Source organism: Drosophila miranda, chromosome 4, assembly GCF_003369915.1.
Source record: "Drosophila miranda strain MSH22 chromosome 4, D.miranda_PacBio2.1, whole genome shotgun sequence".
Lineage (NCBI taxonomy): Eukaryota > Metazoa > Arthropoda > Insecta > Diptera > Drosophilidae > Drosophila > Drosophila miranda.
The window spans coordinates 25,039,459-25,057,545 of NC_046677.1; the positions used below are offsets into that span (position 1 = coordinate 25,039,459).

Consider the following 18,087-nt stretch of genomic DNA (forward strand, 5'->3'; position numbering starts at 1 on the left):
GGAATCCGACGCTGAATCAGGCCTCTCCCAAGGGACGATTCGGGGCTGAGTCAAACACACAGATACTCGCTTTTCATTCATAAAACGCAGGAAAAGCTTTTCCGCGAGGATGAGTCACAGTCGCGCTACACTGGGAAAAATTTGTGTTCGCTAGGCTGCTGGTGCTGCGCCAAGACTTTGCCTGCTGCCCCCACAAAGGCCGTTTATTGTTTTGCTTTTGCATTCAGCTACGTGACTCAGCACAGCTGCTTCAGATCTTTTTCGTGACGCCACATTCTCTCGCTATCACTCTCCCGCTCCAGACTTAGATCCCTCCTCTCTTGAGACAGCTTAAAAGTTTGATCTTTGTGTTTGTTTGTGCTTTGACAACAACCAACTCCCTCCCAATCAAGCCCGAAAGCTTTTGTCGAGTTTTGCGGTATTTTTAATGGCGTGTGTGTGTCTACGGTATTGAAAGTTTTGTTTTCTTTGCCGCCAGTCTTGAGTCTTCAATTCGCTGCCGTCGTGATCGGTTGTGCGTGTGTGGATCTGTAGCGTTACTAACTCTGTGCTCGTTTTTGTGTCTTGCCATATAACGCTTTTGGTCGAAGAGAGTATCGCGCGCGTGCTTAAAGCTCTCTCTCTATCAGACTGTCTGTCTTGCGACAGTTAAAATACCAGAAAAAAAACCTGTGCCCAGAGTGTTGAACAAAGTTTGTAGATAAAAATAAAATGAGAAGTACTGACAACACAAAAAAGATGCATGAAATGTATAATTGAGTTGAGCAAAGCAAGTTTCACTTGCTGGCAAAAGCAAAAGCAAAAGCAACCAACCAGCGCCACTCTTTGAACGAGTGCATGACAAAAGCCTCCAAAAGCCTTTTTTAACGGCACACGTATTGATAATTTCGATTAAAATTGAACGCTTTACCGATTAGATTACACGACGCACATCGACAATTTGTCGTCGTTGTTTGTGTCCCCAGTATTACCATAATAAAACAAAGTTAAAGCTGAAGAGATAGAGAGAGAGAGAGAGAGAGAGAGAGACGCGACATACGTATGGCGGGGTGGGTAGGAGAGCAACAAATTAAGAAAATTAAATCCGCCGCCACTGTTTAAAAACAAAAACAAAGCTGATGATGATCGCATAAGCATAAAGCCCGGAATTCCCTAGAAGAAATAGACGTCATTATAAAATTGCGCCAGAAGAGCGACCGATCGATCTCTCTCTCTCTCTCTCTCTCTCTCTCTGTCTGTCTGTCTGTCTCTCTCACGTTTGGCTGCTCTCGCTTTCGTCTTGGCTTTTGCTGTAGTTTCTGTTCTCTCTCTGTCTCTCTGGATATTTCTTTTGATATTATCGCACTCTGTTCTCGTGCTCGTTTTTCGCGCAAAAATTATAAAAAAAATCAGAAAAAAAAGATTATTTATCTATATAAATAATATGCAAACCGGTTTCTGTAATAGTTGCTGTGACTGTGCCTGTTCCTGTGTCCGTGTGTGTGTTTGTGTGTTTCTGTGTATTAACATTAAAAGTAATTTTTGTTAACCATAAATAAATGGCTTATTTAACATTTAACTAATTTACATAACGGCACTTATGAAGGCATGGCGGACAACTAAATATATAAAGCAAAATAAATAAATAAATAAGTGTATAAGGAAAAATCTACATCTAACATACATACAAGTGTATTAAATAGTTCGCGTTAATTTTCAGGTGCTTCTCATCTGTAATCCACTCGAGTGATCAATGCCTATAACACGTTGTCAGCTCACTCCTTGATTCAGGTGAGTCCCCGCACCACGCTCCACGCCCCACGCCCCATCCAAGTCTAAAGATTAGATAACTTGCTCTGGGGAAATCCTAATGGGATTGATTATTAACATGTTTCTTGGTAGAGAATTAAGCTATGGGCTATCTATCAGCTATTTTGTCAGCTTGAATGGTTCCTTGAATTTGTCTACAACTATGTATAATTTCAAAATATTTATTTAAACCTTATGATATGGATACTGTTCCATTACATTGCAAAGGTAGATCCATATATCCATCCATCCACGATACAAATAAGCAAACATTGAAAACAAAAACACTGTTGTGTACAGATGGTAAAAAATTAAAAAAAAAAAAACGAGGCAGAAATTGGTAGTCAAATTCCTTTTTGCCATAACTTAATGATAACATTTTCTATGGTCTTTATTCAAATGTTGTTATGAGCTTACAAAAATATGTACAAAGGTAGGTAAATAAACAGGAAATCTCGTGAGTTTCACTATATATTTTACATTCATATGTTCCCATTTACCTTTGAATGTGTAATCGTAACAAAACAACCAGCTGCTTCGAAATTTATGTGCGTGTTTCTGTTCTCTTCCAAGCGAACAGAACCGAACCTAATGGGATCAGGATTGTGGAATTGCATAGGCATAGAAATTCCTCAAAACGATTGTTCGTTGAAATTCCTTTTGCAGTGTAACTCCAAAAGCTTTCGGGGTGGCCCTCTCTCTCCCTCTGCACTACAACTGCAGCCCCCTTCTGCGCATTAAATATTCTACCGTTAATACAAACGATAAACCGAAACAATAACCAAAACACCTGTGTATATGGCAGCGCAGTCGCTCTGCTGCTTCCACCTGTCTCTTCCCTCTGCCCTCTGCCAGCGCTGGCTGCCACAAACGAAAGTTTCTTACGAGCACATGAATGTGCAAGTGCATGTGTGTGTGTGTGGCGGTGGGTGGTGGGGGGAAAGCTTTTTTGTCAATTCGCTTTCAGCACAGTTCAGTTCAGTTGAGTTCGGTTCGCCTCTTCCTCCCTCCTTCCACTACTCTACACTGCTTCGGGCGACGGTCTCTCTCTGCCTTAGACTTGCATTTGTTTTTCCGGCAAGTCCAACAGCAGAACAGAACCGAGAGGTTTTTCAATTGCTTCATTCTAAGATCGACTCGATGCGTTTGCGGTTGTGCTGACGGCTAACAGCTTACGGTATTATTTCCCTTTCGTTACGTTTCGTTGTGTTTTCTCGATTAAGAAGAACCGAGTCCAAATCACAACTTTATATTAAATAATATTTCTTCGAAAAAACTGGCCACAAAAATTGTTGTCGTGTGAGTCGTGTGTGGAAAAAAAAAAATAAATCTTTCATCATGTGTTAACTGGTACTGGTCCTTGGCTTAATTTACAGGTAATTATGGAGTGGAGAGGCTTTCAGCTAATTCAGTATAATTTTTAAAACTGCAAATGGAAACCGGCTGCTTTGCTGACTCATAACCAAAGTGCTGAAAACGAGTGAAAAACATCAGAGAAAACCACAGGCGTTTATTTTTTAGCAATGTCATCTACGATATTCAAAGCTCGAGTGTACGTTGATTGTGAGTGCTTACAGATCTAAGGCGAAGTCAATAGATGATGCTGCCCATTCCCCTTCCCATTTCAATGGTAGTTTCCCCGTATGCTAATCCCGTAATTATTGATACAGTGCGGCGGAGGTCGTGGGTAAGGCCCTAGTTCTGCAAATTATCCGTCACTAGGAATTCTATTTCTATTGTTAGTAAATCTGTAGTGCTTGTGGATGGAAGAGTGAAATATCCTATCAAAGTGTGATCAGAACATTATAATTGCGAAGTGATGGGATGGATAATTTCTATTTGCCGATCCCTCTAATGTATAGACCAACCTATAGACCAGAGTTCTGCCTCTAAATTATTGCCGGAAATATCTGTTTATATTATTGCTTGTAATATTTACTGGTATATAAAATTGTCAAACTTGTAAAACTATTCTGTTCTTTCTTTTTCCTCGCTTATTCCCTATATCCCTTAAATTTTATTATCATAGTCTTTTATTAGTAGTTAATTGTAGTGAATAGACTTATATGAGGTCTTTATTCCTATGTCTAGTCTTCAAGTGCAAAATTGTAATTGTATTCGTGTATAAAAAACCACTAGAAACAGAACAATTGAAACTAATCCTAACGATTTAATATTTAAATTCTCCATAAATATTCGTGAATCTCTTCCTATATACTATAGTAAATGTGTAAACCGGCCTCTTATATTCGTAGATTCGTAGATTCCTCGATTCGGAACTAGTTCCATCGATTTGTCAGCATAACAGTTATTTATTTTTATTCGAGCTGTAAATTGCTTGACACCAACAATCGTTAAACAACATTTTGTGTCTGTCTGTGTCTGGCTGTGTCTTTTTGGCCCGTCTGGAAGATTTGGTAACTCGTTTTCAGGGGCGGCCTAAGAGTTGAGGAATTTTTGCAGCTGCTGCTTCTACTTTGATGTTGATCTTAATCTTAATTTGTAGTGCTGGCGCCAGAAGAACCTTTTATTTGTGTAGTATTAAAATTGCATAAAATTAGCATATTAAATGATCGAAACGAAATGTTTTTATTTGATTTTGTTTATTTACTTTTCCACTTTTTGCCAAAAAACGATCGAGTGTCCGGCTCTGCTGGCCGGTGGAGGGAAACATTCTTTTATTAATCAATTTTATGGTTGCGAAATCCATACGCGCTTAGTTTTTGTTTAGTAACAATTTATCAGGTGGCATTCGCGGCAGATAGAGTGATGGGAGCGTGAGTTCTACGAGGAGGAGGCTTTATCAATCCATTAAATATTCATCACGCTATCATCGCTACTAAAGGGGTATTGCAATGTATTCTATTCTATTTATATATTCGCAATCTCCCGCCTGTTATCATCGAGCCGTGTTTTCGGTGGGTATTTATACGCCTCTCCATCTCGGCATTATCTGTCTGAGCGATACGCTTTGCTGGCCATATCTGATGGGTCTAAACGGTAGCGCATTTGCTTACCTGCTAACGGGCATAATAATCTAATCTCTATATGGTTTCGATCATAAATTGTGTATAGAATTTATATTACAAATATATATGTATTTGCCCATATAATTGTCACCAGAGCCCTCTGGCGGTGGATCTAGAAATCGATTTGAGTTTTCCCCGAAGTCCTAGGGGGTAACTGACCTATTCCTGTCGTGCCTTTTCCCGTGGGGGGAATAGTCACGCATTTGGTGAATGATTTCGCCCACACGAGTGAGTGGCACACGAGCGAATTCCTGACATATTTCCATATTATTCTAGTACATATATCCCCTAGTAGATCCCATATAGATTTTTTCTGTGACTCATGGTGTTTCTTGGAAAGACTCAACCCGCAATATTTTGTTTATTAAAAATCTGCACAGTTCATTTTGGCATACGTACCGTACCCTATAGGATATATGGATTTGTGTTTCCCATTCCCCCAGCATAAATCTAATTATTATATTCTTTCGAAATCGTCAGAGAGCTTTCAAGAAACTGGCGCCAAACAAGTGCCTTTGGGTTTTTTGTTTTATTTTTTCATGGCTATTGAAACGGAAATGCCAATATACCTTAAAGCCAAGCCATATGCCTGATGCATACGATATATACCTAGGTATATATAATATATGCAGATGTGGGTCTGGATGTACTTGAATAAATTGTTTATTGTCAATACAAACAAAATAAAACAAACAGTTGCGCCTCCCTGTTGATGCATTTTATGGTAATTCTCAGATACCTTTGCATCTTTTTTCTTAGATTAGACGCATTTGTGCAATTTCCTTTTAACGAAATGTGACTCAGATTTGATGGGATGTTAGATATTGCATGCATATAGAGAGCAATGTATTTAGGCGTTTAAATTATCCTCAGATTGTGGTCTCCCGCTTGGGGTCACCATTTCTGTTGCATTTCATATACGTTTGCGGTCACCAAATCACCAATCATTTTATTCTCCTAAAATAAGTATAGTATTTGGTTGGTGAATCATTTACTTTACTTTTTTTGCTCTCGATATTGACGGCTTATTCTCTCCATAAACGCCATTGTGGCCTTGAGTTGTAAAACGTGTTATACCATTATCACTAATCAGATTACTGCTTTCAATCGCTTTCAATCTATCCATTGATTAAACTGTTTACCCAGTTTGCCAGCTGAATCCAAAGTTTATTGACATCGGTAATTAAGTTTTCATTTCATTTTCATCCGTGGTATATACATATGAGTATATTTCCCTGACCAAAAATTGGGACAACTGCCGCGAGACGACAAATGAAAATTCCTTGAAAGCGGCAGCAATAAATACACGACACAACAGAATATTCACATCCCATCGCATAATACTATATGTATAAATTTTTAACAAATTAAGGAAAATAAAAATAGCAGAAAGCTTCTCCTCTACGACGACAACGCCGAAGACGACAAAACTTTTGCTTGTCAGAGGCAGGCGTGCATAAAGAATTCTGTGTGTGGTGTGTGTTCTTTTTTTTCTCTCGAAAATCATTTTGCTCGGTTCAGTGTTCAGTGTTCAGACATTAGGCAAGTACTCAAGACGCGTTTGCTCTGTGTGTGGCGTGTGTGTTTTTTCGGTCAACTAAAGAAATATTTCTCATTATAGATATTATATATACAGAAAGTATATAGAGATATAGAGAGACACTCTCTGTGCGAACAAAAACCTTAAACTCTGTGTGTGCGAACCAGTGAAATAATGCTTTAAATATAAATTATAGATATCTGTTAAAGCTGTAAGATATTATACTCTAAAGAAAACTCCGAATCGATATCTCGGTGCGTGGTTTTAGACCCGTGTTTTTTAAGACCCTTTGGCAAGCAAATTTTGCTGTTTGGCCGTGATAAGTGAAAGGTGATTGATTTATCTTCGAAATGATCATATATGTAGTATTCGTACTTTAACTAGATCTTATTTATTTTATATATACACATTACATTTGTTGGCTTCAATCCAATTGGCTTTTCAAAATCGCTTTTCAAAATGCAAATAGTTTCGTGACGTAATCTCTGCTTTAATCTTTTGTGCAATATGCGAAATTTTGAATCGAATTTATTCTTTTCGCGACCATTTCACAATATATGGATTACTGACAGCACGTGGTGCTTTTTTGTTTGTTTAGTTTTTTGCCAGTTCAAAGGAGAGACTTTTCCCCATTTAATTATGACTGGTGTCCTCTCTACGGGACAGTTGGTAGGTTCGGGCATGATTTATATTCCGAAATGCTCTAATTGACGCACAAAAAGCATTTGACAGCTGCGGAAAATATGATCGGAAAATCGAATTCTTTTAGGGGAAAACACATGTACATATAGATGTAGATAATGCTGAACTAAATTAGAGATAGTTCTTTCAGGAGGGAATGATTATATGTATGCACATAACGTACATATATATGCCTATTTGATGGGTCTAGAAATTTTGTTGTTATTTAGTAAATACTTAATAGCGATACTTTGGTTTGAATTCTGTTAATAATCTTCAACCTCGAGGCAGTGGATCCAGGGTCCCTGGACTCCCTTTGGAGTCGTTTTGGACCACTTGATGGTGCAGCCTTTGCAGCACGTCAATGTCCGTAAAATTCTTGGTACAACTCATTCGGAGAAAACACCAAATAATGCATGATTCTAGGGCTTAATCTCTAGGTCTGTGTTATGCTTAATGCAATGAGGCATATTATGTGCAATCTGTGCAGGGATTACTTTTAAGAAACGACAAATGAGTCACCTTTCATATTGTATGGTACATATATACAAGATACGACAGTATTTTATGGTGAAGATGTACTCTGAATGACTGAATGTTTCATGTGTTGCATTCATCCGGAGTTCATTTACCCTAAAAAATGAATTCAAAATGAAGTGCTGATTAACTACCAGATTCAGTGGCAGTTTGAGTCTGAAATTTATCAGTTCACTTTTCCTGCACAAGAAGCACGATTATTCAGTTTATAAATATATAAAAATCAATAGGTTTATGAGCAATACATGCAATATAACTGGATGTGTGACATCCAATGTATAACAGAAATCCAATGAATTCGAGTCATGTTAAAAAACTCTTTTGTATACGATGATTGGGAAAGAAATACATCCGCTACAGAAAATCAATCACAAATTGGCACACGTTTTCATCAGTAATTTCTTCGGTTTGTTTTTTTCTACCCCATGGGTTCGGTTTAGGTCAGATCAGAGCAGATCAGACCAATGCACGGATGGACGGGCATTAGTTTTGTCAGCCATTGACGTCTTCTAGCGATGGCAGACCAGACCAATGTCTAGACATGAACAGAGAAGCAGAGCAGCAGAGAGAAAACTCTGAGGTCATACAGCAGCTACTTTCTATACATATGTATGTATAGTCCCACTATATATTATCTGTATATCGGAATGATCACTAGAAGCAGCGTTGACAATGCCCCCATCCCAGCCCATCATTGATAAAAATGTGTGTTTTGTTTGGAACGGACCAAACTCTTGCCAAAAGAAAAGCTCCAAGCTTCGAGGAGGCCAGTCCGCGATCCGCGAGGCGATCTATATACAGACTATATGTACATATATGTATATATACTTCTACCTGATATATAGAGTAGAGGCATATTCATCCTCTCTCTCTCTCTCTGGGAGGATGGTGGATTTTGTCGCTTTGTGGCCGCAGTCGCGTTACGCGTTACGCAAAATGTTATTTTTAAACAGCGCACCCGGAGCGCTGTGGCCGGACCAGACCGGACCCGTGCTCGTACACGTACCCGGCCAAAAGGAAAACACACACACATGAACACACGCACACGTGTACATCCCACTGCAGTCTGCAGCAGAACTCGAACGAAGAAATATACAACAAATACAACATTTAATGACCCCCAAATAGTGCAATTAATATTGTCGGAATATTGTACACAAACGCCCACACACACACACCGCCCACCGCCCATCCGCTGGTCGGATAATGCGAGTGTCTGTATCTTTTCGGCAGTTGTCTATCTCTCGGGCAGAAGAGAGTTCTTTCAGATATTCAGTTCCATGCCAGACGCTTTACGGTGCGGTTCGTCATAGTTGGTGTCATATCTAGATATAGGAACGGCTACATAGGAGTATACCTCCTGTAGCTACATATAACTAGCGAAAAGGTACAACAACTTGAACAAGTGATTATTTTTGGTTAATATCGTCATCGTCTGGCGGTGTCTGGCAGACGTGCCGTTTCATTTTCCTTAACAAATAATTCTTGAAGGCAGAAAAAGGTCTGTCTACGGAATGAAATCGGCACAGCATTTAAAAGAATCATATGTATATGCCAAGCAGGGTACATGAAAACCAATCCTTAATGAGTCTTAAATATTTAATCTTCAGAGATTAACATTCACAAAAAGTAAAAATACAGATAGAAGGAGTAAGCATCGTATTTCCTTAAATGTTCATATTTCCTTCATATATAAGTTATTATTTATATAAGCATATTTGATTAGTTTTTACATATAAAATAATTATTATATGTTCTTAGAGGAGAAAACTTGAAGCACAAACTACATAAAAAATGAACAAATTTATTTTTTTATTTATTATAAATTTAAGAAAAGATATATCAATTCTATAACTAATTTATTTCTCCCTTTTCTTTTTCCAGTTAATATTTTGGCCACAAAATGTTTCCCAACCAGAACAATGTTGCCGCTGCCGGCCCTGGTGGTCCGGCGGTCGATGGGCAACAGAGTCTCAACTACAACGGACTGCCGCAGCAGCAACAACAGCAGCAGCAGCAGCAACAACAACAACAACAACAACAACAACAATTGTCACAGTCCACGAAGAACGTGCGAAAGAAACCGTACGTCAAGATTACGGAGCAGCCGGCGGGCAAGGCCCTGAGATTCCGATACGAGTGCGAGGGTCGTTCGGCAGGTTCGATTCCCGGCGTGAATTCCACGCCGGAGAACAAGACGTACCCAACCATCGAGATTGTCGGCTACAAGGGACGAGCCGTAGTTGTCGTCTCCTGCGTGACCAAGGACACACCCTATCGGTGAGTGCAATGGGAGTTCTATGCCTGATCTGTGGATATTCATTTGTGGCCTCTTTCTTTCCACAGTCCCCATCCGCACAATCTGGTGGGCAAAGAGGGCTGCAAGAAGGGCGTCTGCACGCTGGAGATCAACAGCGAAACCATGCGGGCCGTGTTTAGCAATCTGGGTATTCAGTGCGTCAAGAAGAAGGACATCGAGGCGGCCCTCAAGGCCCGCGAGGAGATACGCGTCGATCCTTTTAAGAGTAAGATACAGATATCTTCTAAGTATCTCTCTCTATAATACTTCTTTCTGCCTTTACAGCGGGTTTCTCGCATCGTTTCCAGCCCTCGAGCATCGATTTGAACTCGGTCCGATTGTGTTTTCAAGTATTTATGGAGAGCGAACAGAAGGGACGCTTCACCTCGCCCCTGCCACCGGTCGTCTCCGAGCCGATCTTCGACAAGAAGGCCATGTCCGATCTGGTCATCTGTCGGCTGTGCAGCTGCTCGGCCACTGTGCTGGGCAACACCCAGATCATCCTGCTCTGCGAGAAGGTGGCCAAGGAGGACATCTCGGTGCGGTTCTTCGAGGAGAAGAACGGACAGAGTGTGTGGGAGGCTTTCGGTGATTTTCAGCACACGGATGTGCACAAGCAGACTGCCATTACCTTTAAGACGCCCCGATATCATACGCTGGACATCACAGAACCAGCCAAGGTATGTCCATCCTGTCGCTCTTTGAGGAATTCCCAACTAAATTCTCAACTTCGATTTCGCAGGTCTTCATTCAGCTACGTCGTCCATCGGATGGAGTCACCAGCGAGTCGTTGCCCTTCGAGTACGTGCCATTGGATTCAGGTAAACACACTTTCTGGAACCTTCACCGGCACCTCAAGCGGAAGCCGGACGAAGATCTCTTTCAGCAGATCCTCACGTTGGATGCCAAGCGAGAGGCGCCCACGATTGAGGTCATTGATTTGGATACACCCAAGTTGGAGGAGGTACAGCAGTCGGCTCTAGAGGTGTCTGTTCCAGATCAGATTATAATTGAGAAGGAGGAGGAGGCAGATCCTTCGGCATCTCCTGTGGCATCTCCTGTGGCATCTCCTGTGGCAGATCCCGTGGCATATCAAACTGTGGCAGATCAAGTTCCTCAGGATATGGAGGCAGCAGATGCCAATGCCGATGCCGAAGCCGATGCCGAGGCTGAACGTCTTCGCTCGGAGCAGGAGAAGGAGATCGATACGATCATTGACGAGAAGGTGCGGGAGCTGGAGCAACTGGAACTGGGACAGCGCCTCGAGCCACGGCCCCTGACAGCCAACGACAAGATCACCGAATGGATGAAGTCGAACGAGATCGAACAGCAGCCCCACGAGCCGAGCCCCACACAAGTGGAGGGCGATGTCCTCGACTCGGCCATCGAGGCGCAGCTGCAGACCACAGACGAGGACAAGACCCTTAACGAGCTGCTCGAGCAGGTGGCCGAGCTGGATGAGATCTACACGGACTACAAGGTGCAGCGAGACACCTACAACAACACGCTGCAGAACGAGCTTTCTGGCAGTGGCCTGGAGCAGGAGTTGGACCGCGGCCATCCGCCCATGCAGGTGGAGGATAGCTTCGATGATGCCGCCACCTACACGAGTCTGCAGATTGCCTTCAAGAATCCCGTGCTCATACCCATGGACGATATCATGCCGCCCACACCGCCCATGTCACAGTGTGCCCCGGAAGATGCCCATCAGCATTACGATCCCGTGGAGATCAATTCGCAGTCACTCACATCAACCCACAGGCCGGTGCCTCCGATTCCAGTTGCCACCACCACCACAACACCGTTGCCCGTGCACGTGACAGCTCCGGAGGAGGAGAAGCTGCCGCCGCTGCCACCCAAGAGGATACGGAAACAGGACAGCAATGCGGAGAACCGTTCCATCGAGGCCAACACCAAGCCAGCGGCAGCGCCAGCGCCAGCGGATTCCCTGCCGCCCACCAAGCGCCTGCCGCCAGCTCCGACGCCCAAGAATCCCAATTTCAACACCCTGCCCCGTCAGAAAAAGCCCGGCTTCTTCTCGAAACTCTTCTCGCGGCGCAAGAGCAAGCCTGACCTAGCCCAAACCCCAGCCGACAGCTGCTCCCACCTGGACTCGAAGACCAACAGCCGGGAGCCCAGCATTGGGCACTTCAGCATGCACGATCCGATGAGAGCTTCGCTGAGATCATCGAAGAGTGCGGTGGCTCCCGCGCAGACGTCCAACAAGTCCAGTCCGGTCAAGACGGGAGGGGCCAAGAAGCCCCTGAAGCTGGGAAAGCCCGTGGGCAGGAGTGTGAGCAGTGCGTCGTGCAAGCGGCCGGCCTATCTCAACGCCGATGTGGTGCACATACCTCTGAAGGGCGACAGCGCCAACAGCCTGCCGCACCACTCGCCCATGGAGGCCTACTCCCAATCCAGCACCATAACGGTGGGCGGTGCATTGGATAGACGCACTGCCTCGGCCCTGCAGCTGGCCGAGATCCCCATTCTCGAGGGCGGCATGGAGCTGGTGGCCATTGCCGACCGCCAGAGCCTCCACAATTTGGTCAGCTCCATCGAGGGTCATTTCAACGTTCAGCTGGATCCCAACCTGGACTTGACAGAGGCGGAGCACTTTGCCCTGTACACGAGTGTGCCACCCCTGGCGGCGGCCAGCGAGTTCGATGAGACCTCCGCCTACTATGCCCCCGTCGATGCTGGGGAGATCCTCACGCCTGAGCAGGTCGCCAAACGCCTGGCGGCGGCCAATGGCCTGAACTAGGAAGAATCCTTAATCCAGGAGGGAATTTGTTATATTTTTTTTAGGAATACGAAGGAAGGAAATCCAACGACTAATCTAACGATCGGGGAAATTAAACCCCAACGGGGATTCAAATTTTTCAAAGAAATAAGCCCCAAGCTGAAGAGGAGGAACACATGGCTCCCTCATCTCTCCATGGGGAATATTTAAGGAAAAAAACACCCCGACCAGACCCATAAAATGTCCATTTGTCCAATTGTCGGAGGGCGGCTGAAAGTATCTTTCGGCACAGAGGTCCTCCAAATTTTGTATTTGTTTTAGATTTGATAATTGTGCTAAAAGTATCCCCCCCCCCAACTATCTAAGGGGGAATACTCGTATTTTGTAAGCGATACAGCCGCCTACAGACCCAGAGAGAAACATTTATTTTGTGCTGGGTGAAAATGATTTGTTATTGTCCAAGGTCTCAAGAGAGAGACCTGCAATTTAAGCGAAATCTCTCGATGATTTCCCAGGAATCGGATATCGTATATCGTATATCCTGTATCCTAAACCGCAACAACAGCAACTGCAACCTTTGTGTATATTTTGTTTTTGTAGATCCAGCACACCTGAGGCGGAAACGTCAGAAGACTGGCGGTGATCCCATGCACCTGCTGCTGCAGCAGCAGCAGAAGCAGCAATTACAGAACGATCATCAGGATGGCAGTAAGTTGTTACTTGTAGACTCTCTGTCCTGTCCTCCTTCTACCTACCAAACATTCTGGTGTTGGGTCCTGTCTCCCTTTCCTTTTTCGTGGTGCTGGTTGTCTCTGTCTATGCCTTTTAAGGGAAGTGGTTTTTTACTGTGTGTTGGAATCGAATCGAATTTCCAATTTGATTGGAAATAACTTTGTCTTGAGATGTCCAGACATCACAAACTGATCCTACCTAATCGAATATATGATGTATTATATGATATTCGTATATTTGATACTTGTTTTCGGTATACCAAAGACTTAACTTAACGATTCATCTTCTCTGATGATGTATTACTCGAATAGACTATTAGAAAATATTAGAAAGCACTCATTCAACGCACTCAGACACACACACGAAACACTAAACGATATGAGAGATACCTACTATATATATTTGATATATTGATATATAAATCTAGTCAAAATTATAGCAATACCTACAATTGATGCTGTGGTTACAGAAATTATTGATTTGAAATCAACTAAAAAAAAAACAAAAAACCTTTTGTCGCTTTTCTACTCGTTTACATGCGAAAGATACAATTTGATATTTTTATATATAATGAAATGGAAAAACAAATATTTTATATAAAATATTTTAGTTTAATAAAACAGAAAACAAAAAACTATAAAATGTTAAAGCGAATACTGTTCGAATACTTTAAAAATTGGATTTCATTTGCACTGAAAAGGTTTTGTTTCTAGAATGAAGTAAGTTTTGCTCAGGGTTTTCCGGGTTTGGCAACGAAGTTCCTTTTTTTCCTCTGAGTAAGTTTTTATCTGCAGTTTCCGAGTGCCTCTTGAAAAATGTTGTTTTGAGTTTTGTTAAAGTTCGATATAAAAGTTTATTGCATGATAGATATTCTTTCTTTAACCCTGGGCCTAACCTTGTTTTAAGCTTGTTTTTTTTTAACAAATTTAATGTTTATACATTTTTTGTTGTGTACTTAGGATAAACGTAAGAATTTGTGACATTGTTGTATACATTTTCTCTGTAATTTCCCTCTTGATTGAAGTTTAATTTGAACCTGCTTGTGGCTTTAATAATTTATTTTGTATAGACCTTTAATTAATATTCTTAGACCCTCTTCCCCCCCACCTTGTTGTTTTCATTGGATAAAAAGCCATCGGCAAGGGGCTTGATTTTTCACCATATTTTTATACAATATGACCTTAAAATTCTCACTAAAGTTGGGGTAGACTTCTTTTGCCGATGCTGTTTTAACTTAAAGAAAATTAATTAACTGCTTGGTTTTTGTGGTTTAAAATTTAATAATATTTTTGGTACACTTTTGCAAAGATTTTCTTCAGTTCATATTGTGCTTCTTTTATGGCTTTTTTAACTAATTTTATTTTTCGGCTTGGCTGTTTTATTTAAATTTGTTATTTATTTAGTGTTTTGTAATGCCTACTATTATTTTTGTATCTGCCCTATTTAGGACAGAACAACATGAACTGTTGGAATGCACAGAACATACCGCCCATCAAAACGGAACCGAGAGGTGAGTGAGATTACCTTCCCTCCGGATGGTTTACCGGATGCAGTATATTTATAATCGTTGTCATCTGCAGATACCTCACCGCAGCCCTTTGGCTTATATCGGGCGCCGCCAGAGTTGACGCCTTCGCCACAGCCACTGTCGCCGTCGAGCAATTACAATCACAACAGCACGCCCTCGCCCTATAATCTAGCTGCCACGCCCACCAATGGACAGCAGCAGATGATGTCGCCCAACCACCCACAGCAGCAGCAGCAGCAACACCAGCAGCAGCCGCAACAGCAGCAACAATATGGTGCAACAGAGTTGGGCAACAGCTACAATCCCTTTACGCAGCAGGTCCTGGCACAGCAGCAACAGCAGCAGCAACATCAGCAGCAGCAGCAGCAACAACAACAGCAGCAACAACAGGCTATGCAATTCCATGGCAATCCCTTTGGCAACACTGGCAGCAGCCACTGGGAGAGCAAGTTCTCGGCGGCGTCTGTGGCTGCAGCAGCAGCAGCGGCGGCAGCTGTAGCACCCGCCACCAACACCAACAACACCAACAACAACAACAGCAACAACCTTAGCAATCTCAACAATCCCTTCACGATGCACAACCTCCTGACATCGGGCGGTGGCGGTGTCGGTGGCGGAGCGGGACCAGGCGGCAGCCTTCAATGGAATTTGACCACAAATCATTTGGTGAGTTATCATTAGAATACGACTTTGATCCTATTACGATGTCAGCTATATCTTTAATCATTTAACTTGATGTCTTTGTCTCCAGCACAATCAGCACACACTCCACCAGCAGCAGCAACAGCAGTTGCAACAGCACCAGCAGCAACATGCCCCGTCCATGCATCAGTATGATAACGGATCCAACAACAACAACAACCCCAACAACAACAATACCAATAATAACAGCAACAACACCAATAACAATAACACAAATGCGAGCAACCAACCGGATAATGGTCCAACGATCAGTAATCTACTCAGCTTCGACAGCGAGCAATTGGTTCGCATCAATTCAGAGGATCAGCAGATACTGCGCCTCAATTCGGAAGATCTGCAAATATCCAACCTATCGATATCTACGTAATACCTTAAAGAACCAATAAACAAATAAATAAAGAAGCAGAGGAGGAGGAAAATAATTAAGCATTAACCCTTATCGACCTGGTCGTCATGAAATTGATTGTTTTAGTGTTTTTAGTAATTAATTTTAAATGAAAATTGTAAAATGTGTGTTTTTTTGTAGGTTTAGTGTTCTTTTAAATATGAATAAATCAATCGTTTTAGAAGTATGAATAGCATTTCAAAATGGTCTTAACTTATTTTAACAAAATGTATGGAAAGCTTTCTAAAGGTTTCTTGCAATAGACTGCTTTCGGAAGAAAGGACATCCATCTCTTCACGATTTTCGCAAAAAATCATCGGCCTCATTTTCGAAGTCGAGATTTTGATGCCGTTCGACAGTATGGATCCTTACAATCCTGGGAGACTTGGTCCTGCACCGATCTGGCCCTATTTGTCTGAGATATAGCCTTCCGAAGATTTAGATGTGCATATCATTAAAATACTGGTTTTTATCTGTGGCTTATCTGGCTATATCTGTGCTAAACTTCAGCCGATCAGGGCGTGGCATGTCTTTTCGTGACCGGGAGAGTCCTGCCAGTCGACTGCCATCGGAAAAAAGGACATCTATTTTTTCACGGTTTTCGCTGAAAATTAATTTGCCAAAAATCGGCCTCATTTTCGATGTCGAGATTTTGATGGTCAGAGCGCGGTATGTCTGTCCGTGATCGGGAGAGTCCTGGCAGTCGACTGCCATCGGAAAAAAGGACATCCATTTTTTCACGATTTTCGCAAAAAATCATCATTAAATTTGACAAAAATCGGCCACATTTTCGAAGTCGAAGAAAATAATATATTTTTGATCGGAGAAAATGTCCTCGGCCCTTAATAAGGACTCCATCAAATCAGGTAAAAAAAATCCTTGATCCTTGCTCCTTGATGCGGAATGCCTTATATCAAGGAAGCTTTTTCGATCACCGGAAGCCATCGAACGTCCCGATCGGACAAGAAATGTCGGACTTATGCCGTAGACAAAAAATTACAAGAACATCCTGTTATTACAACGACAACTACTTTCCATTTTGGGGCACTCAAAACCGAGATTTTTCGATTTTTAGATCTGTGATACCAGGCGAACAGAAATCCGCAGAACGCCGCTAGTTTTTAAAATTTCTTTTCATTCTTTTTCAGTTTGCGGTTTGGGTCCCGGTCGATAGAGCTGGAGGGAATACAAAAATAAAAGAGGAAGAACCAAGAAAAATTAGCCAATGGAAAATTGTTATTCAAATGTGCAATGAACCTTAGTAGTATCCAAACTCATTTCGATGGTTATTTCTGTATGTTAAATTATTAAAAAACCATATAATGAGTGATATCGCACATATCTGGGAAGGTAATTTGGATCCAAATGGTTGGAAAGCGCGGCGGCTTTCCACTTTGTTTAAAGCGCTGCTCTGTGATACAATTGAATCAGTGGCCGAATCGGAGTCGGAAGTTGCAATGAATCCAGTATACATGCGGATTGTGTGTTCCATTGTTTTAATATTACTGTTCGACATCGATGCGGTAAGTATATCTTTTTCTGTAAGAATGGGACGACCAGAGACTAATGTAGGAGGATTAATATAAAGGTCGACAGCCGGCTGGAGTTTACAAATATAAAATGCACCGCCCTGGATAGAAAATTCGTAGACTTCGAAGAGTGCTATCTGAAAGCCGCGAATCGAACCTATAAATACATTTCAATCAATGCTGTTCTTCACCAGAAACCAGTTACCCAATTTAAGGTATGGAAAATACATAGCCCAAAACATTTTCAGAGGGCTAACCTCCATGAACCATGAACGTAACTTTTTATTTAAGGTAAACTTTGCACTGTATAAACGCTCCAATGGCCTGCAACCGATCAACTATAACACGACTATGGACGGCTGTAAGGTATTCGACAACGAGAAGAATCCGGTGAATACATTTCTATTTGGCTTGTTCAAGACGTACTCCAACATCAACCATACGTGTCCCTACAATGCAAGTATCTTATGATATATACTATAGGATTTTGCCCCTTAATAATTTGTTTTTGTTTGTGCTTGCAGCATGATCTAATTGTGGAGAAGCTACCCACCACTTTCGTACTGCAACAGTTCTCAACGTTTTTGCCCTTTCCCA

The 18,087-nt window shown here is 42.1% G+C and overlaps 2 protein-coding genes across 5 annotated transcripts; both read left to right on the plus strand.

Moving 5' to 3' along the window:
- The first annotated feature begins 475 nt into the window (after nt 1–475).
- On the plus strand, nt 476–16,157 carry LOC108162807 (embryonic polarity protein dorsal). Of its 4 annotated transcripts, XM_017297717.2 has the most exons (10): nt 482–692; nt 1,700–1,770; nt 9,460–9,855; nt 9,922–10,100; nt 10,160–10,554; nt 10,617–10,695; nt 13,215–13,322; nt 14,794–14,856; nt 14,927–15,540; nt 15,626–16,157. In XM_017297717.2, exons 3-10 carry the CDS (start codon nt 9,479–9,481, stop codon nt 15,941–15,943), a joined length of 2,133 nt encoding a protein of 710 aa, XP_017153206.1. In that variant the 5' UTR covers nt 482–692; nt 1,700–1,770; nt 9,460–9,478; the 3' UTR covers nt 15,944–16,157. The 4 variants fall into 4 exon arrangements, with proteins under 4 accessions (XP_033248563.1, XP_017153206.1, XP_033248564.1 ...); XM_033392672.1 differs by lacking the exons at nt 13,215–13,322; nt 14,794–14,856; nt 14,927–15,540; nt 15,626–16,157 and having other exon boundaries at nt 476–692; nt 10,617–13,208; XM_033392673.1 differs by lacking the exons at nt 482–692; nt 1,700–1,770; nt 13,215–13,322; ... (1 more) ...; nt 14,927–15,540; nt 15,626–16,157 and adding an exon at nt 2,928–3,164 and having other exon boundaries at nt 10,617–13,208.
- A 1,276-nt stretch (nt 16,158–17,433) lies between these two features.
- Nucleotides 17,434–17,961, plus strand: LOC108161265. Its single transcript, XM_033393028.1, has 3 exons — nt 17,434–17,484; nt 17,550–17,705; nt 17,782–17,961. Exons 1-3 carry the CDS (start codon nt 17,434–17,436, stop codon nt 17,959–17,961), a joined length of 387 nt encoding a protein of 128 aa, XP_033248919.1.
- The last annotated feature ends 126 nt before the right edge of the window (nt 17,962–18,087 follow it).